Source organism: Bos taurus, chromosome X (assembly GCF_002263795.3).
Source record: "Bos taurus isolate L1 Dominette 01449 registration number 42190680 breed Hereford chromosome X, ARS-UCD2.0, whole genome shotgun sequence".
Lineage (NCBI taxonomy): Eukaryota > Metazoa > Chordata > Mammalia > Artiodactyla > Bovidae > Bos > Bos taurus.
In genome coordinates this window covers 68,096,790-68,117,684 of record NC_037357.1, presented here as the reverse complement: position 1 = coordinate 68,117,684, position 20,895 = coordinate 68,096,790, and the positions used below count along the sequence as shown (strand labels likewise).

The window sequence follows — 20,895 nt, the reverse complement described above, 5'->3', positions numbered from 1 at the left end:
AGAATAGAGTTACCATTAGAACCCATTTGCAATGACTTACTTAAAAGGTTGTATTTCCATATATTTCCAAAATTGACTGAAAGAGATAATTAACCACATTCATCCTTCCACTTTCCTTTTAGCTCAGACTTTGTTTTGTTCCAGGCATGTTGAGACTCCAAAGAAAGAAAACTAAGAAGGTGTTCTTGCTCAAAAACAAAACAAGAAACAAAAAGCTGAGGATTTCTGTTTAAAATAAACAGTAGATTTTCCCCTTTCCTGACACTACTATGAGGCAAAATACTAAAGATAGCGGGACTACAAGTCAAAAAAGACTTGAGTTCTAATCCAAATTCAAACTTCTACTAGATATATTCATAGTCTTTTCAAGTAACTTGAAAAGAGCCCCTGGGTGGGCTCGAACCACCAACCTTTTGGTTAACAGCTGAAGGTGCTAACAGATTGGGCCATAGAGACAGCAGTCAAATAACATCCTGAATTTATTTTCATCTATAAAGTCTAAATAGCAATGCCTGTCCTATCTGCATCTGTGCATTGTGGGGAGGATCAGAATGAGACCATCAAAGTAAAATGCCTTTAAACCAACAATCCCCAATCTTTTAGGCACCAGGAACCTGTGTCATAGAAGACAACTTTTCCACAGTTTGGGAATGAAGGGGAGTGGTTTCAGTTTTGTCTGCTGCTCACCTCCTGTTGTGCAGTCTGGTTTCTAAGAGGCCATGAACCACTGATCTGTGGCCCAGGGGATGGAGACCCCTGCTTAAAACTCTAAAATACAGTACATGTGTGTGTTAGTCACTCAGTCGAGTCTGACTCTTTGTGATCCCTTGGACTATAGCCCACCAAGGCTACTCTGTCTAAAGAATTCTCCAGGCAAGAATACTGAAGTGGGTTGCTATGGGAATCTTCCCAAACAAGGGATTGAATCTGGGTCTCCTGCATTGCAGGCAGATTATTTATCATCTCAGCCATCAAGGAAGCCCTATACTATACATATGCTAGTATTATTTTTACTATTGAAGAGCCACAACCTAATATGAGTAATATTAACATGCATAGTTTGTTATAATAAGAACAATCAGAACAATTTGTAGTTTTCAAAAGTCAAAGAGACAGTATTGAGATTTCAAAAAGTCACTAACAACTTCATAATTTATATAGACCAACTTTCATTCCACATGTACTCCACATATACTCATACAGTTTGGTTTTCCAAAAAACTAAAGCAAACGAAAATTGCTCGTTTCTTCTGTATTGGTAATTAAGCTACATTTTCTCAGTTCCAAACACACTGTTCTATACAATGTTTTTGATGAAACTCTGCAAACCACATTTCTGCTTTACTGAATGTCTTTGAACAGATGAAATTGACTGACTCAATGGATATGAATTTCAGCAAACTTCAGGAGATAGTGAAGGACAGGGAAGCCTCATGTACTGCAGTCGTGGGGTCACAAAGAGTTGGACATGACAGTGACTGAACAACAACAAAATGTCTTTGAATGAGATTCTGCCAATAGAGAACAGTACAAGGAGACTAGATGACTGAAGAAGGAAGATGATCCTTTCTGTTTTGCTTTCTATTCCTATCAGTATCACCCAAAGAACAACTTTCCATCCTGGCATTGGCTGTTAGTAATAGTAGCAGTCGGTTCTTCTTTTTGTGCACTATCAGAATCAACCTCATTGTAACACAAAAGGTACCACTACTAGCTGGCAGTGTACCAAACTCAGAAATCAGTCCCATATCAGCAAACCTTTTCTGTAATTTTATAGTTTCTGAAAATAGAAACTACTTTTTGTTTTCCTAGCCCAAGGGGTGATAGCTACTTCCTGAATTAACACTCTTGTTGCTTCAGTTTCATTTTTGCTTTTTTAAATCCTCTAAAACATGTCTAAACAGTTTATACAATTAAATTCTTTTGGTAAGCTTTCTGTTTACCTTCTTGGACATTTATTGATAGAAACCATCCATTTAACAATCAGGTTCACTAAGACTTTTCAAGAAGGTGTACATGGATAATAACTAATATGAATAGAACGTCAAGCACAGTGTGCATAATGTCAAGATGTATACTAGTAAGATAGAAAAAACCATGTCATTCAAAATTGAACTGATATTCAGCTAGACTACAACATTATATGCTAGATTGACACTCAGGGTTGGACCATTTTGTTCTCTTGTTGAACACACTGTTTAATTTCACAGACTACAATCTAAAACAAGATTGCTCACAGACCACGGTAATTTCAATTGCTCAGTCATGTCTGAATCTTTGCTACCCCATGGACTGCAGCACACCAGGCTTCCAAGTCCATCACCAACTCCCGGAGTTTACTCATGTTATTGAGTCAGTGATGCCATCCAAACATCTCATCTTCTATAGTCCCCTTCTCCTCCTGCCTTCAATCTTTACCAGCATCAGAGTCTCTTCAAATGAGTCAGTTCTTTGCATTAGGAGCTTCAGCTTCAACATCAGTCCTTCCAATGAATATTCAGGACTGATTTCCTTTATGATGGACTGGTTGAACCTCCTTGCAGTCCAAGGGACTCTCAAAAATCTCCTCCAACACCACAGTTTAAAAGTATCAATTTTTCAGCACTCAGCTTTCTTTATAATCCAACACTCACATCCATACATGACTACTGGAAAAACCATAGCTTTGACTAGATGGACCTTTGTTGGCAAAGTAATGTCTCTGCTCTTTAATATGCTGTCTAGTTTGGTCGTAACTGTTCTTCCAAGGAGAAAGTGTCTTTTAATTTCATGGCTGCAGTCACCATCTGCAGTGATTTTGGAGCCCAAAAAGATAAAGTCCGCCAATGGTTCCACTGTTTCCCCATCTATTTGCCATGAAATGATGGGACTAGATGCAATGATCTTAGTTTTCTGAATGTTGTGTTTGAAGCCACCTTTTTCACTCTCCTCTTTCACTTTCAGCAAGAGGCTCTTTAGTTCATCTTCACTTTCTGCCATAAGGGTGGTGTCATCTGAGTATCTGATGTTGATATTTTTCCCACCAATTTTGATTCCAATTTGTGCTTCATCCAGCCCAGCGTTTCTCATGATGTATTCTGCATATAAGTTAAATAAGCAGGGTGACAATATGCAGCCTTGACATACTCTTTTTCCTATTTGGAACCAGTCTGTTGTTCCATGTCCAGTTGTAGCTGTTACTTCCTGACCTGCATACAGATTTCTCCAGAGGCACGTCAGTTGGTCTGCTATTCCCATCTCTTTCAGAACTTTCCAGTTTTTGGTGATCCACACAGTCAAAGGCTTTGGCATAGTCAATAAAGCAGAAGTAGATGTTTTTCTGGAACTCTCGTCCTTTTTCAATGATCCAATGGAAGTTGGCAATTTGATCTCTGGTTCCTCTGCCTTTTGTAAATCCAGCTTGAACATCTGGAAGTTCATAGTTCATGTACTGTTGAAGCCTCCCTTGGAGAATTTTGAGCATTGCTTTACTAGTGTGTGAGATGAGTGCAACTGTGCAGTAGTTTGAGCATTCTTTGGCATTGTCTTTCCTTGGGATTGGAATGGAAACTGACCTTTTCCAATCATATGGCCACTGCTGAGTTTTCCAAATTTGCTGGCATAGTGAGTGCAGCACTTTTATAGCATCATCTTTTAGGATTTGAAATAGCTCAACTGGAATTTCATCACCCTCACTAGCTTTATTTGTGGTGATGTTTCCTAAGGCCCACTTGACTTCTCATTCCAAGATTTCTGGCTCTAGGTGAGTGATAAAACCATCGTGGTTATCTGGGTCATGAAGATCTTTTTTGTATAGGTCTTCTGTGTATTCTTGCCACCTTTTATTAATATCTTCTGCTTCTGTTAGATCCATACCATTTCTGTCCTTTTTGAAGTGACAGAGCCAAAGCAAAAACAACACCCAATTATGGATGTGACTGGTGATAGAAGTAAAGTCTGATCTTCTAAAGAGCAATAATGCATAAGAGCCTGGAATGTTAGGTCCATGAATCAAGGCAAATTGGAAGTGGTCAAACAGGTGATGGCAAGAGTGAACATTAACATTTTAGGAATCAGCAAACTAAAATGGACTGGAATGGGTGAATTTAACTCAGATGACCATTATATTTACTACTGTAGACAAGAATCCCTTAGAAGAAATGGGGTAGGCATCATAGTCAACAGAGACCATGATAACAGGAAATAAAACAAGGCTACTTCATAATTTTGTCTCAACAGACAAAACCAAGGTTGCAATGCCACATTCTAAATACCCTATCACTGAATTGCCCCTCCTGGGACTTTCCAGGTGGCAATAGTGGTAAAGAACTTGCTTGCCATTGCAGGAGATGTAAGAGACACAGGCTCGATCCCTGGGTTGAGATCACCTGGAGAAGAAAACGCCACCCACTCCAGTGTTCTTGCCTGGAAAACCCCATGGGGAGAGGAGGCTGGCAGGTAATAGTCCATAGGGTCACAAAGAATCAAACACGACTGAAGAGACTTAGCACTCTCAAAACATCCAATTTAGAGCAAATGCTCACTTCATTATACCCTCCCCTAAATTACCCAGCCAAAGTCCAAATCTTCCAGTTAGGTATTTCTACCATCCTCTTACTGAGATAAATCATGGTTCTCTATGCTATGTGTTCTTCTTTGCTGCAACAAGCAATAAACATAGCTTATTTCACTACTGATTTATTCTTACGGTTTGATTGAGGGGCACTGACAGTGGTAAATTTTCCTTGGAAGTAAGCCAAAGAATTTTCAGATGATGGTTATATTTCATTGTGTGGATAAAGTGTGCTTCCAGGACAAGCTAGAAAGTGATCAACATGGGTGTTTGTCACAGTGGTATTTTATATTTATGTAATTATTTCATGAATACCTCTCTTCCTATTAAATCTAGATCATCAGTTCCATGCTGCTGCTGCTGCTAAGTCGCTTCAGTCGTGTCCGACTCTGTGCGACCCCATAGACGGCGGCCCACCAGGCTCCCCCGTCCCTGGAATTCTCCAGGCAAGAACACTGGAGTGGGTTGCCATTTCCTTCTCCAATGCGTGAACGGGAAAAGTGAAAGTGAAGTTGCTCAGTCGTGTCCAACTCTTCTCGACCCCATGGTCTGCAGCCTACCAGGCTCCTCTGTCCATGGGATTTTCCAGGCAAGAGTACTGGAGTGGGGTGCCATAGCCTTCTCCACATCAGTTCCATAAGAGCAGTGAAAATATCTGGCTTTTCTCATCATTGTATCCCTAAGGTCAAGCACAATATCTGGCACATTGTAGACTTCTGGAGTACAATAGAAATAGAATATGAGATAAATATATAGGCTTCCATTAAAAGAGTGAAAAACTCCTGGTAAAATTAATTTTAATTACATACCTTACCGCAGTATATTCAAAATTTTATCATTTAAACATGCAATTAGCATAAAATTTAGACATTTATATATTATTTTTACAAAATCTTTGAAATCACCTATTTTATACTTGTAGCATATGTCAGTTTGAATGCTAAATTTTCATCATACAAAATTGACCTATACATAAGTTTCACAAGATTTACAATTGAAAAAGTAGATTCAAATACCCAAGTTTTCCAGTAACTGAATTTTTAGCCTTTTAAGTTTTGCTGAGGCATAACTAATGAAAACTAAATTACACATGTTTAAATTGTACAATTTGATGTTCTCCTTTGTGTATACGTCAAGAAACAATCTTGTGTGAACATACCCATCATACCCTTAAGTGTTTCCTAATGCCCTCTTTCAATCAATTTGCCCTACCTTCTGTCCGCTTACATAACCATGTAACCACTGACTTGCTTCCTGTCATTAGTTTGCATTTTCAGTAATTTTATATAGATGGAAGCATACAGTATGTATTCTTTTTTTTTTAATCTGGTTTCTTTCACTCAAGCTGATTATTTTAAGATTCAATCATATGATGTGCATGTCAATATTTCACTTTTTAATTGTTGATTTCTATTCCCCTATATGAACAAAATTTTTTTATCCGTTCACCTGTTAATGAACATTTAGCTTGTTTCTACTTTTAGGCTACTATAAATGCAGCTGCTATAAACATTCATGTAAAAGTTTTTATAAGGATAAGTACTATCACTCCTCTTGGGCAAAGACTTATCAGAATAGTTGGATAATAGGGCAGGTGTATGTTTAGTTTTAAAAAAAAACTGTCAAAATGTTTTCAAAAGTGGCTGTACTATTTTACAGTCCCACAATCAATGTATGATTGTTCCTTTATCTCCATATCTTTGCCAATAATTCTTATTCTAGAGAGTGAGAAATACCTCATGTTGGTTTTAATATGCATTTCCTGAATGATGCATAATTTTGAGCAGCTGTTCACATATTTATTGAATGTTCATGTATCAGTTTTGTTGAAATATCAGGCTCATATCTTTTGTTCATTTGTAATCAGATCATTTGTCCTTGTAAGTGTTTTGTATATGCTGGATAAAAGTACATTAATGGATAAGTGATTTGCAAATATTTCCTTCTAGGCTGTTGCTCGTCTTTTCATTTTCTTCATGGTATCTTTCAAAGTGTTAAGGTTTTGAATTTTGTTGAGACCCAATTTATTCATTTTTCAATTTTATGGATTGCACTGTTGACTTAGTATCTAAGAAATCTTTACCTAACTCTTAGTCTCAAATATTTTCTCTTATTGTTTTCATAAAATGTTATTGGTATAGCTCTTCCATTTAGGTCTCTAATCTATTTTAAAGTATTTTTGTGTGTGTGTATGTCCAACTGTCCAAGTACCATTCATTAAACAGACATCTTTCCCTTCCACAATGAATTGTCTTAACATTTTTTATAAAATCAGTTCCCTATAAATATAACAACTATTTCTGCACTCTCAGTTCTTTTCCATTGTTTCAAAGCTATTTACCATGCAATAACTTGAGATATTTTTCGAAAAGTCTACTCACATTATTGTTGTTTTTTTTTTAAACTGCTGAAATCTTTTAATACTTTCCCTTCTAAGGAAAAGTTACATCAAAATCTCCTGCCTGTTAGATTTATAGTTGCTACACAGACCAAATGAATGAGATTCTTTAGGAAAACACAATTTTAATGAAATTATGTTAGATTAGTATAATAAGAATCATAACAGTTGTAGCAGAAAGCCAGAGAACAATACTGTTAAATTATTAGTTACTCACCACTTCTAAATACTGAAATACACAAATATATAGTATGTAATTTATTTAGTATGTAATTTACATAGTATGTAATTTATTTAACTTTGATTGAGATGTTTATATGAATCATGATTCAATTCTATGATAAAATTAACTGGTCTTATTAGATGTATAAAAATTATGATATTTTATGAAATATCTTTAACTTTTTAAAACTGAAAACACTGCTTAAAGTTTATACAATGTGTTAATTACTGTCTTTTATTTAAGGTTACCTTTTTAGTTTATATAAATATTATGATTTCAAAATATGTCTTTTGAGATTAGGATTAATTAACTAATTGAGGCTCAGTATTGCCAACTTTTCAAATATCATGACAATTTTCTCAATGGCATTCCTACTAATGAGATGGGGGAAACCCATTTGCTGCTTTAAATGAAAGATTACTTACTGCTCTTTTTCTAGAACACCCTGTAATCCAAGGCACAGTAAGGTTTCCTGAAATCTGTGGAAACAACAAATGGAATCTCAGTGAGGTATGCATTGATACTATTTGGAATGCTGATCAATACCAAAGAATTCACACAAGATGTCAAGATAGGTCTGCATTCAGAGCATATCCCCTATGTGGACAAATGCTGTTACCTTATTGAAAGCAAGAGCTTTAAAAGGCCTTCCTTAATGGCAAAATTCAAAAAGCAGTGTAGTTCCTCTGAAAATTCAAGAAAATTTTGAGGATGTTTTTTAGGCCTGGAAATATGGTTTGGAAATCTATGGACAATAAAATTATTATAATAATAAAACTTCATTGCTCTGTGAAATAAATGAGTTACAATCATCAAATAATTATCTACAGTCATTGTACTATATTTTGCCTTTCTACATTTATTCATCTTACATAACTGCAAGGCCCTTTTTAAGTAGAAACTACTAAGGTGAATAGCTAGTAAAACCATATTACATCAGCATTGCCACATAAGGAGATAGATGCTACTCTCATAGGATTCTGGGGAGTGATTCCAGAGACCAAAGTGTTTCTGAGAGCAATGACGCTGGTTAGCCTATACTTAACCACACCTTTTCCTAAGACATACAAGGATTGGGGAGTACTCAAAACTCTCCACTTGCACTCTCCTTCCCTCCCAAACATATGGCTCTCAAGAGACTGACAAATCAGCCTTTCTAAGTGGTAGTGGTGAAGGAATGTGATATTCAATAAAACACTTTTTGTTTTTGATAAATTATATTCAGCAATGGTCAATGAATCTGTATTATGCTTATTTATAAGAAGTGATGCTCAAAAAGTCAAGGTAAATTGTAAAGTGATATTATTGAAATTCCAGGTAAATGATTACTGTCCCTGACTATCAGACTTGCCATTTTGACTTTAAAATACATTAATATGCTAAGAACCAGTTAAAAATTATATAAACTCCAAATAATACTTGTAAGGAAAACTTTTACTCAAGTTAAAAATCCCATTAAAGTATAATAGCAATTAACTCAAATGTTTGAGGGCATGAGAAAGTTTGAATAATTGATTTTTAATGGTTAATTGAGAATTAAAAATTTCTACAGAAAAATACTTCAAAAGTTACATCTTCCTATCCTATTACTAATACTTGGTGTAAGATACAATGTTTGCAAAGTAAATTGATTGCTAGACTCAATGAAGGGGGTAAATCTGCTAAAATAGTCATATAATATACTCTTGAAAAAAATAGAGATATCCAACTGGATATATGTATATCTAAGTTTACCTATAACTGAGGATATTTTAAAACTCATTACGTTAAGTTGCTAGAGAAAATATGTTAAACCAAATGAGTTATACCTCCCTCATAAACTAGTAACTACTCAAAAGGGAGGAAAGTTATTGACAAACCTAGACAGCATATTAAAAAGCAGAGACATTACTTTGTCAACAAAGGTCCGCCTAGTCAAGGCTATGGTTTTTCCTATGGTCATGTATGGATGTGAGAGTTGGACTGTGAAGAAAGCTGAGTGCCAAAGAATCGATGCTTTTGTACTGTGGTGTTGGAGAAGACTGTTGAGAGTCCCTTGGACTGCAAGGAGGTCCAACCAGTCCACTCTAAAGGAGATCAGTCTTGGGTGTTCATTGGAAGGACTAATGTTGAAGCTGGAACTCCAATATTTTGGCCATCTGATGTGAAGAGCTGACTCATTTGAAAAGACCCTGATGTTGGGAAAGATTGAAGGCCGGAGGAAAAGGGGATGACAGAGGATGAGATGGTTGGATGGCATCACTGACTCAATGGACATGAGTTTGGGTGAACTCCGGGAGTTGGTGATGGACAGGGAGGCCTGGTGTGCTGCAGTTCATGGGGTCACAAAGAGTCGGACATGACTGAGCAACTGAACTGAACTGAACTCAAAAATTAATGTGAAACAAATGATATATATAATAAACAAGGTAATTGAATTTCTTGAAATATGGACCTTATTATACATTTAAGAATACAAAATGTAGATTCACTAGAGGGCAGACAGAAGAAGTAAGAACTACAGTCTCACAGCCTCCATAATGAAAATCATAGTCACACAAAGTTAATCAGAATAAGAAGGCAGATGATTATATCCCAGATGAAGGAACAAGATAAAATACAAGAAAAACAACTAAAGGAACTGGAAATTGGCAACCTTCCAGAAAAAGAGTTCAGAATGATGATAGTGAAGATGATCCAGGATCTAGGAAAAATAACAGAGGAGATTCAAGAAATGGTTACCAAGACCTAGACGACCTAAAGAACAAACACACAGAAAAAAAATAATACACTAGAATGAATCCATAAAAGGCAGAAGAACAGATAAGTTACTTGGAAGACAGAATGGTGGAAATCACTGCTGCAAAATAGAATATAGAAGAAAAGAATGAAAATAAATAGAAACAGACTAAGAGACCTCTGGAACCACATTAAGCACACCAGCATTTGCATTTTAGGGATTCCAGAAGGAGAAAAGAGAGAGAAAGGACAGAGAAAATATTTCATGAGATAATAGCTGAAAATTTCCCTAACATGGGAAAGGAAAAAATCAACCAAGTCCAGGAATTGCAGAGTCCCAGGCAGGATAAACCAAAGGAGGAACACACCAGGACATATAGTAATCAAACTGACAAAAATTAAAGACAAAGATAAAATATTAAAAGTAACAAGGGAAAAACAACAAATAATATACAAGGGAACTGCCATAAGGTTATCAGGTAATTTCTGAAGAGAAACTCTATAAACCATAAGGGAATGTCATGATATATTTAAAATTATGAAAGGGGAAAGAAAGCCTACAATCAAAAATACTCTACCCAGCAAGACTCACATTCAGATATGGTGGAGAAATCAAAAGCTTTCCAGACAAGCAAAAGTTAAGAGAATTCAGCACCAGCAAATCAGTTATACAACAAATACCAAAGGAACCTGTTTAGGCAGGAAACACAATAGAAGGCAAAAACCTACAAAAAATAAACCGAAAGCAATTAAGAAAATGGTAATAAGGTAATACATATCAATAATTACCTTAAATGTAAATGGATTAAATGCACCAACTAACCAAAAAACATAGACTGGTTGGGTGGATACAAAAATAAGACACATATATATGCTGTCTACAAGAGACCCACCTCAGACCTAGGGACACTTACAGACAAAGTAAGGGGACAGGAGAAGGTATTCCATGAAAATGAAAATCAAAAAAAAGCTGGAGTAGCAATACTCATATGAGACAAAATAGATTTAAAAAAATAGACTTAGAGACAAAGAAGGACATTACATGATGATCAAGTGTTCAACTCAAGAAGATATAAAAATTATGAATATATATATATACACCCAACATAGGAGCACCTCAAAATGTAAGGCAAATACAAACAAGAATAAAGGGAGAAATCAATAGTAATACAATAATAGTGGGAGATTTCAACTCCCCACTTTCATCAATGGACAGATCATCCACACAAAAAACTAATAAGGAAACATAGGCCTAAATGACACTTTAGACTGGATGGACTTAATAATTGTTGAGCATTCCACCCAAAAGCAGCAGACTATGCATTCTTTTCAAGTGCCCACGGAACATTCTCAAGGAATGAGCACATGCTGGACCACAAGGCAAACTTTGGCAAATTAAAGAAAATTGAAAACATATCAAGCATGTTTTCTCATCACAGTGTTATGAGATTAGGAAAAAAACTACAAGATAGCGGTCCTAAGATGGTGGAGGAACAGGATGGGGAGACCACTTTCTCCCCCAGAAATTCATTGAAAGATCATTTGAATGCTGAGCAAATTCCACAAAACAACTTCTGAATGCTGGCAGAGGACACCAGGCACCAAGAAAGGCAGCCCATTGTCTTTGAAAGGAGATGTTTTATCATCAGTCCTGTAGGGATGGAGAAGTCTTGAGGCTACTGTAAGATTAAGACTGAAAACCAGAAGCAGGAGGCTTAAATCCAAAACCCAAGAACACCAGAGAACTCCTGACTCCAGGGAACATCAATTGATAAAAGCTCATCCAAAAGCCTCTATACCTACACTGAAACCAAGTTCCACCCAAGAACCAAAAAGTTTCAGAGCAAGACATAACAAACACATTCTCCGCCAACACAGGAACAAACCAGCTCTTCAACAAATGCTGAAGGATCTTCTCTAGACATGAAACACAGAAAGGGTGTATAAACTCGAACCCCCAAAAAAGTAAATGGCAACTGGATCATACTCATCAATATTCATCAATAATGTAAATGGGTTGAATGCTCCAACCAAAAGACAAAGACTGACTGAATGTATACAAAAACAAGACCCCTATATATGCTGTTTACAAGAGACACATCTCTAAACAAGGGACACTTACAGACTGAAAGAGAAGGGCTGGAAAAAAAGATATTTCACGCAAATGGAGACAAAAGAAAGCAGGAATAGCAATACTCATATCATATAAAATAGACTTTGAAATAAAGGCTGAGAAAAGAGAGAAAGGACACTTCATAATGATCAAGGATCAACCCAAGAAGAAGATACACAATTATAAAAATATATGCACCCAACATAGGAACACCACATCATGTAAGGCAAATGCTAACAATTAAGAAAGGGGAAACTTACAGTAATATTAAAATTATTAGTAAAATCCCAGAATAATAATAGTAAAATCACAAAAATAATAGTCAGAGACTTTAATATCACACTCATGCCTATGGATATATCAACTAAACAGAAAATTAACAAGAAAACACAAACTTTAAATGATACAATGGACCAGTTAGACCTAATTGATATCTATAGGACATTTCACCCCCAAAAAAGGAATTTCACCTTTTTCTCAAGTGCACACGGAATCTTCTCTAGGATAGATCACATCCTGGGCCTCAATCTAGTCTTGCTAAATTCAAAAAAATTGAAATAATTCCAAGCTCGTTTCTAATCACAATGCAGTAAGATCAGATGTCAACTACAGGAAAAAAGAAAAAAAAAAACTATTAAAAGTTCCAACATATGGAGGCAAAGCAACACACTTCTGAATAACCAAAAAATCAAAAAAGAAATCAAAATACACATAGAAATGAATGAAAATGAAAACACAACAATCCAAAACCTGTGGGACTCAGTAAAAGCAGTGCTAAGGGGAAGGTTCAGAGCAATACAAGATTACTTCAAAAAACAAGAAAAAAGTCAAATAAATAACCTAACTCTACACCTAAACAACTAGAAAAAGAAGAAATGAAGAACCCCAGGGTTAGTAGAAGGAAAGAAATCTTAAAAAATAAGGCAGAAATAAATGCAAAAGAAACAAAAGAGACCATAGCAAAAATCAACAAAGCCAAAAGCTGATTCTTTGAGAAGATGAATAAAATAGCCAAACCATTATCTGGACTTATTAAGAAACAAAGGGAGAAGAATCAAATCAACAAAATTAGAAATGAAAATGTTGATCACAACGGACAACACAGAAATACAAAGGATCATAAGAGACTACTATCAGCAACTATATGACAATAAAATGGACAATTTGGAAGAAATGGACAAATTCTTAGAAATGCATAACTTTCCAAAACTGAGCCAGGAAGAAATAGAACTTTTTAATAGACCTATCACAAGCACAGAAATCAGAACTGTAATAAGAAATCTACCAGCAAACAAAAGCCCAGGACCAGTCGGCTTCACAGCTGAATTCTACCAAAAATTGAGAAAAGCGAACACCTATCCTACTCAAACTCTTCCAGAAAATTGCAGAGGAAGGTAAACTTCTAAACTCATTCTATGAGGCCACCATCACCCTAATACCAAAACCTGACAAAGATGCCACAAAAAAAGAAAACTACAGGCCAATATCACTGATGAACATAGATGCAAAAATCCTTAACAAAATCCTAGCAAACACAATCCAACAACATATTAAAAAGATCATACATCTTGACCCAGTGGTTTTTTCCCAAGGATGCAAGGATTCTTTAATATATGTAAATCAATCAATGTAATGTAATACACCACATTAACAAATTGGAAGATAAATACTACATTATTATCTCAATAGATGCAGAGAAAGCCTTTGACAAAATTCAATATCCATGTATGATAAAAGCCTTCCAGAAAGTAGGCATAGAAGGAACATACCTCAGCATAATAAAAGCTAAATATGACAAACCCACATCAAACATTGTCCTCAATGGTGAAAACTTGAAAGCGTTTCCCCTAAAGTCAGGAAAAAGACAAGGGTGCCCACTCTCCCCACTACTATTCAACATAGTTTTGGAAGTTTTGGCCACCGGAAGCAGAGAAGAAAAAGGAATAAAAGGAATCCAGATTGGAAAAGAAGAAGTAAAACTCTCACTGTTTGCAGATGACATGATCCTCTACATGGAAAACCCTAAAGACTCCACCAGAAAATTATTGGAGCTAATCAATGAATATAAGAACTTTTCAGGATATAAAATTAACACACAGAAATCCCTTGCATTCCTATACACTAATAATGAGAAAACAGAAAGAGAAATTAAGGAAATAATTCCATTAACCATCGCAATGAGAAGAATAAAATACTTAGGAATATATCTACCTAAAGAATCAAAAGACCTATATATAGAAAACTATAAAACACTGATGAAAGAAATCAAAGAGAACACAAATAGATAGAGAAATATACCGTGTTCATGGATTGGAAGAAGCAATATAGTGAAAATGAGTATACTACCCAAAGCAATCTATAGATTCAATCCAATCCCTATCAAGCTACCAACAGTATTTTTCACACAACTAGAACAAATAATTTCACAATTTGTATGGAAATACAAAAAACCTCGTATAGCTAAAGCAATCTTGAGAAAGAAGAATGGAACTGGTGGAATCAACTTGCCTGACTTCAGGCTGTACTACAAAGCCACAGTCATCAAGACAGTATGGTACTGGCACAAAGACAGAAATATAGATCAGTGAAACAAAATAGAAAGCCCAGAGATAAATCCATGCACCTATGGACACCTTTTCTTTGACAAAGGAAGCAAGAATATACAATGGAGAAAAGACAATCTCTAACAAGTGGTGCTGGGGAAAATGTTCAACCACTTGTGGGAGAATGACATTGAAACATGTAAAGTATCATGTAAGAAACGAGTTGCCAGTCCAGGTTCGATACACGATACTGGATGCTTGAGGCTAGTGCACTGGGACGACCCAGAGGGATGGTATGGGGAGGGAGGAGGGAGGAGGATGGGGAACACATGTATACCTGTGGCGGATTCATTTTGATATTTGGCAAAACTAATACAATTATGTAAAGTTTAAAAATAAAATAAAATTAAAAAAAAAAAAGAATGTGGAGAGTAGTGTGGATGAATATCACTAATATATGTAAATGGACAGCCATTGGGAACTTCCTGTATAACTCAGGAAACTCAAACAGGGGCTCTGTAATAACCTAGAGCAGTGGAGATGGGCGGGAGGTGCGAGGGAGATTCAAGAAGGAGAGGACATACGTTCACCTATGGTTAATTTATGTTGATGTTTGACAGAAATCAAGCCAATATTGTAAGCCAATCATCAATCAATTTAAAATAAATAAATATATATTTAAAAAATAAAAATAAATTAAAAAAGAATGAAACTAGAATACTTTCTAACACCATGCACAAAAAAAAACTCAAAATTGATTAAAGATCTAAACGTAAGATCAGAAACTATAAAACTCCTAGAGGAAAACATAGGCAAAACACTCACTGACATAAATCACAGCAGGATCCTCTATGACTCACCTCCCAGAGTAATGGAAATAGAAGCAAAAATAAACAAATGGGACCTAATTAAACTTAAAAGCTTTTGCCCAATGAAGGAAACTATAAGCAAGGTGAAAAGACAGTCTTCAGAACGGGAGAAAATGAAGCAAATGAAGCAACTGACAAACAACTAATCTCAAAAATATACAAGCAACTCCTACAGCTCAATTCCAGAAAAGTAAACGACCCAATCAAAAAATGAGCCAATGAACTAAACAGACATTTCTCCAAAGAAGATATACAGATGGCTAAGAAATACATGAAAAGATGCTCAACGTCGCTCATTATCAGAGAAATGCAAATCAAAACCACTATGAGGTACCATTTCATGCTGGTCAGAGTGCCTGTTATTCAAAGTCTACAAGCAACAAATGCTGGAGAGGGTGTGGAGAAAAGGGAACCCTCTTACACTTTTGATGGGAATGCAAAGTAGTACAGCCACTATGCAGAACAGTGTGGAGATTCCTTAAAAAACTGGAAATAGAACTGCCATATGACCCAGAAATCCCACTGCTGGGCATACACACTGAGGAAACCAGAATTGAAATAGACACGTGTACCCCAGTGTTCATCACAGCACTGTTTATAATAGCCAAGACATGGAAGCAACCTAGATGTCCATTGACAGACAAATGGATAAGAAAGCTGTGGTACATATACATAATGCAATATTACTCAACCATTAAAAAGAATACATTTGAATCATTACTAATAAGGTGGATGAATCTGGAGCCTATTATACAGACTGAAGTGAGTCAAAAAGAAAAACACCAATACAGTATAATAATGCATATATATGGAATTTAGAAAAATGGTAATGACCAATATGTGAGACAGAAAAAGAGACACAGATGTATAGAACAGTCTTTTGGACTCTGTGGGAGAAGGCGAGGGTGGGATGATTTGAAAGAGTAGCATTGAAACATGTATATTATCATATATGAAACAGATCACCAGTTCAGATTCGATGCATGAGACAGGGTGCTCAGGGCTGGTGAACTGGGATGACCCAGAGGGATGGGAGGTCAAAGGAGGGTTCAGGATGGGGAACAGATGTACACCCATTCTTGTTTCATGTCAATGTATGGCAAAATCCACTACAATATTATAAAATAATTAGCCTTCAATTAAAATAAATAAATTAAAAACAAAAAGAAATAAACCACAAGAAAAAAAACTATAAGAAACAGAAACATGTGGTGGCTAAACAACATGCTCTTACTACTAAACAACCAATGCATCACTGAAGAAATCAAAGAGGAAAACAGTAAATACCTAGAGACAAAGGAAAACAAAAGCACAACGGTCCAAAACCTATGGGATACAGCAAAAGCAGTTCTAAGAAGGAAGTTTATAGCAGTATAGTCTTATCTCAAGAAACAAGAAAAATATCAAGTAGAAAACCTAACCTTACACCTAAAACAACTAGAGAAAGAAGAATAAACAAAACCTAAAATTATTAAAAGGAAAGAAATTACAAAGATCAGAGTAGAAATAATTGAAATAGAGACAAAGACAATAATTGCAAAGATCAATGGAACAAAAAGTTGGTTCTTTTAAAAGTTAAACAAAATTGATAAACCCTTAGCTAGACTCTTCAAGAAAATAAATAATAAAGGAGAGGACTCAAGTCAGTAAAAGTAGAAATGGAAAATAATCTACAAATGAATTCACAGAAATACAGAGGATCAACTGAGACTGCTATAAGCAACTGAATGCCAAGAAATTGGACACTCTGGAAGAAACAGACAAATGTTTAAAAAGGTACAGTCTCCCAAGACTGAACCAGGAAGACATAGAAAATATGAACCAACAAATCACAAGCACTTAAATTGAAATTGTGATTTTGAAAACTCCCATCAAACAAAAGTCCAGGACCTGATGGCATCACAGGCAAAGTCTATCAAATATATACAGAAAAGTAAATACCTATCCTTCTGAAACTATTCTAAAAAAATTACAGAGGAAGGAAAACTTTCAAACTCATTTTATGAGGCCACCATCATCCTGACACCAAAACCAGACAAAGATACCACAAAAAAGAAAAATTTCAGGCCAACATCACTGATGCACATAGATGCAAAAATCCTCAACAAAATATTAGCAATCCAAATCCAACAATACATTTAAAAAATCATGCTTGTGATAAAGTAGGATTTATCCCAGGGATGCAAGGATTTTCAGTATCTGCAAATCAATCAATGTGATATACCACATCAATAAATTAAAGAATAAAACCATATGATCTTCTCAATATATGCAGAACATACTCCTGACAAAATTCAGCACAAATTTATGATAAAAACTCTCCAGAAACCAGGCATAGAGAAAATACACCTCAACAAAATAAAGTCAATATACAACAAGCCTACAGCTAACATCATACTCAATAGTGAAAAGCTGAAAGCATTTCCACTAAGATCAGGAACAGACAAGGACGTCCACACTTGCCACTTTTATTCAACATAGTTTTGGAAGTCCTAGCTATAGCAATCAGAGAATAAAAAGAAGTAAAAGAATCTATATATGAAAAGAAAAATTTAAACTGCCACTGTTTGCGGATGACATGATGCTATACATAGAAAATCCTAAAGATACCACCAGAAAATTAGTAGAACTCATTAATGAACCTGGTAAAGTTGAAGTTTGCAAAATTACATGCAGAAATTTTGCATTTCTATACAGTACAATGAAAGATCAGAAAGAGAAATTCAACAAACAATTCCATTTGTCATAACATCAATAAAAATAAAATACTTCAGAATAAACTTACCTAAGGAGACAAAGTACCTGTACTCCAAAAACAAAATAATGCTGATGAAAGAAATCGAAGAAGACACAGACAGATGAAAAGATATATCATTTTTGTAGATTGGAGGAATCAATATTTTCAAAATGACTATACCACCCAAGACAATCCACAGATTCAATGCAATCCTTATCAAATTACCAATGGCATTTTTTACAGAACTAGAACAAAAAAATCTCATAACTTGTAAGGAGACACAAAAGACACCAAAGAGCCAAAGCAATCTTGAGGAATAAAATGGAGTTGGAGGAATCAGGCTACCTGACTTCAGACTATACTGCAAAGCTACAGTCATCCAAACTGTATGGTACTGGCACAAAAATAGAATAAATAAAAATAGATCAATGGAACAGGATAGAAAACCCAGAAATAAGCCCATGAACTTATGCTTAAATAATCTGTGACAAAGGGTAGAAGACTACATAATGTTGGAAAGCGGTCTCTTCAACAAATGGTGCTGGGAAAATTGGACAGCTACATGTTAAAAAAATGAAATTAGATCATTCTTTAACACCACTCATAAAAATAAGTCTGAAACGGATTAAAGAACTAAACGTGAGACCAAACACTATAAAACTCCTAGAGAAAACATAGGAAGAACACTCTCTGGCATAAATCATAGCAATATCTTTTTTGATAATCTCCAAGAATAACAACAACATACAAGAATAATGAAAAAAAAATAAAGTAGTAGCACCTCTTAAACTCAAAACCTTTTTCACAGCATAGGAAATAATAAAGAAAAAGACAACCACAGATTGAGAGAAAATCTTTTCAAGTGATGTGACTGACAAAGGATTAGTTTCCAAAATTTACAAACAGCTCATGATACGTGCCTGCGTGCATGCATGCATGCTCAGCTGTGTCTGACTCTTTATGACCCCATGGACTATAGCCTGCCAGGCTCCTCTATCTATGGACTTTTTCAGCAAGAATACTGAAGTAGGTTGTCATTTCCTTCTCCAGGGGATCTTCCCAACTCCAGGATCAAAGCTGTGTCTTTTGCATCTACTGCATTGTCAGGCAGATTCTTTACCACTGAGTGACTGGGGAAGTTCATGATCCTCAACAGCATCACAACAAACAACCTAATCAATAAATGGGCAGAAGACCTAAATAGACATTTATCCAAAGAAGACATATAGATGGCCAAAGAACAGATGTTCAACATCACTAATTATTAGAGAAATGCAGATCAATACTGCAATGAAATATCACTTCACACCAATCAAAATGGCTCCCATCAAAAAATCCACAAACAACAAATTCTGGAGAGGGTGTGGTAAGAAGGGAACCCTCCTAGACTGTTGATGGGAATGTAAATTTGTACAGTTGCCATAGAGAACGGCATGGAGGTTCCTTAAAAAACTAAAGTAAAGCTACCATATGACCCTGCAATCCAACTCCTGGGCATAGATCCAGAGAAAAGCATGATCTGAAAGGATATAATGCACCCCAATGTTCACTCCAGTACTGTTTACAATACCAAGACAAGGAATCAACCTAAATGTCCACTGACAGAGAAGTGGATAAAGAAGATATGGTACATATATACTGCGTAATATTACTTAGCCATTAAAAAAATGAAATAATGTCACTTTGAGCAACATGGATGGACCTAGAGAGTGTCACACTCAGTGAAGTAAGTCAGACAGGGAAGTAGAAATATCATGACATCACTTATATGTGGAATCTAAAAGAAATAATACAAATGAACTTACAAAACAGAGAGTCACAGGCTTAGAGAACAAACTTATGGTTGATGGGAGAAAGATAGGGGGAAGGGATAGGGAGATTGGGATGGATATATGCACACTGCTGTATTTAAAAAGGATAACCAACAAGAACTTACTACATAGTTCATGGAACTCTGCTGAATGTTATGTGGCAGCCTGGATAGAAGGGGATTTGGGGGAAAAAGTATATATGGGTATTTGTGGTTGAATCCCTTCACTGTTCACCTGAAGCTATTGTAAGATTGCTAATTGGCTACACACCAATACAAAATAAAAAGTTTAAAAACTAAAAAGTAAATAAAAAAGAATATAAAATGTGGTCCTGATTAAATCACTTGAATGTAACCCAGAAAATGGAAAACTCCAATATGCACCTTAGCATTCAAATATTATACGTTACATGTGATTCAGGAAAAGATGAAGTATCATTTTTTGCTTTATAATTCTGTGACACCAATTACATGATACTAAAATTCTGTGTTTAACTACCCTCTACTCTTATTTCATATAAATTCTTCAGTTCCTTATATTTCTGCTAGAACTCAGGAATGGCCAAGCATAGTAGCTAATTTGTAGGTTTTTTAAAAATCATAGTACTGTATAAATGTTTCTCTCAAATTTGGAAAGATTTCTTTGGTGCATTAGTGATGACAAGGTTCCTCCCTCATAAAAAGTTATAAAATACAGTATTTCAAATGAGTCAGGTAATATACTTCTCATTTAAGTGATATTGAAGTTCTAAAAACAGTTGTCAACACTCTGGCTTTGAAAATTGTAAAATGAATCCACAAGAAGACAAGACTGATTTAACAAACATATTAGAACTTACATGTCCAAATGAGTACTGTGTGTTTCAAAGTAAAAAACTTAGGAAGTTATAAAGTCATTACAATGATGCCACATTATTGAAAGCACCTTGGGAT

The 20,895-nt window shown here is 35.5% G+C and overlaps 1 protein-coding gene across 2 annotated transcripts in view; it reads right to left on the bottom strand.

The window, feature by feature from the left end:
- HDX (highly divergent homeobox) overlaps positions 1-20,895 on the bottom strand; it is a 214,890-nt gene that overhangs the window by 122,366 nt on the left and 71,629 nt on the right. For both annotated transcript variants that reach the window (XM_024988576.2, XM_059883705.1), the window contains one exon: positions 7,598-7,651. In XM_024988576.2, the coding sequence (XP_024844344.1) occupies positions 7,598-7,651 (54 nt within the window). The remainder of the gene's footprint in view (positions 1-7,597; positions 7,652-20,895) is intronic.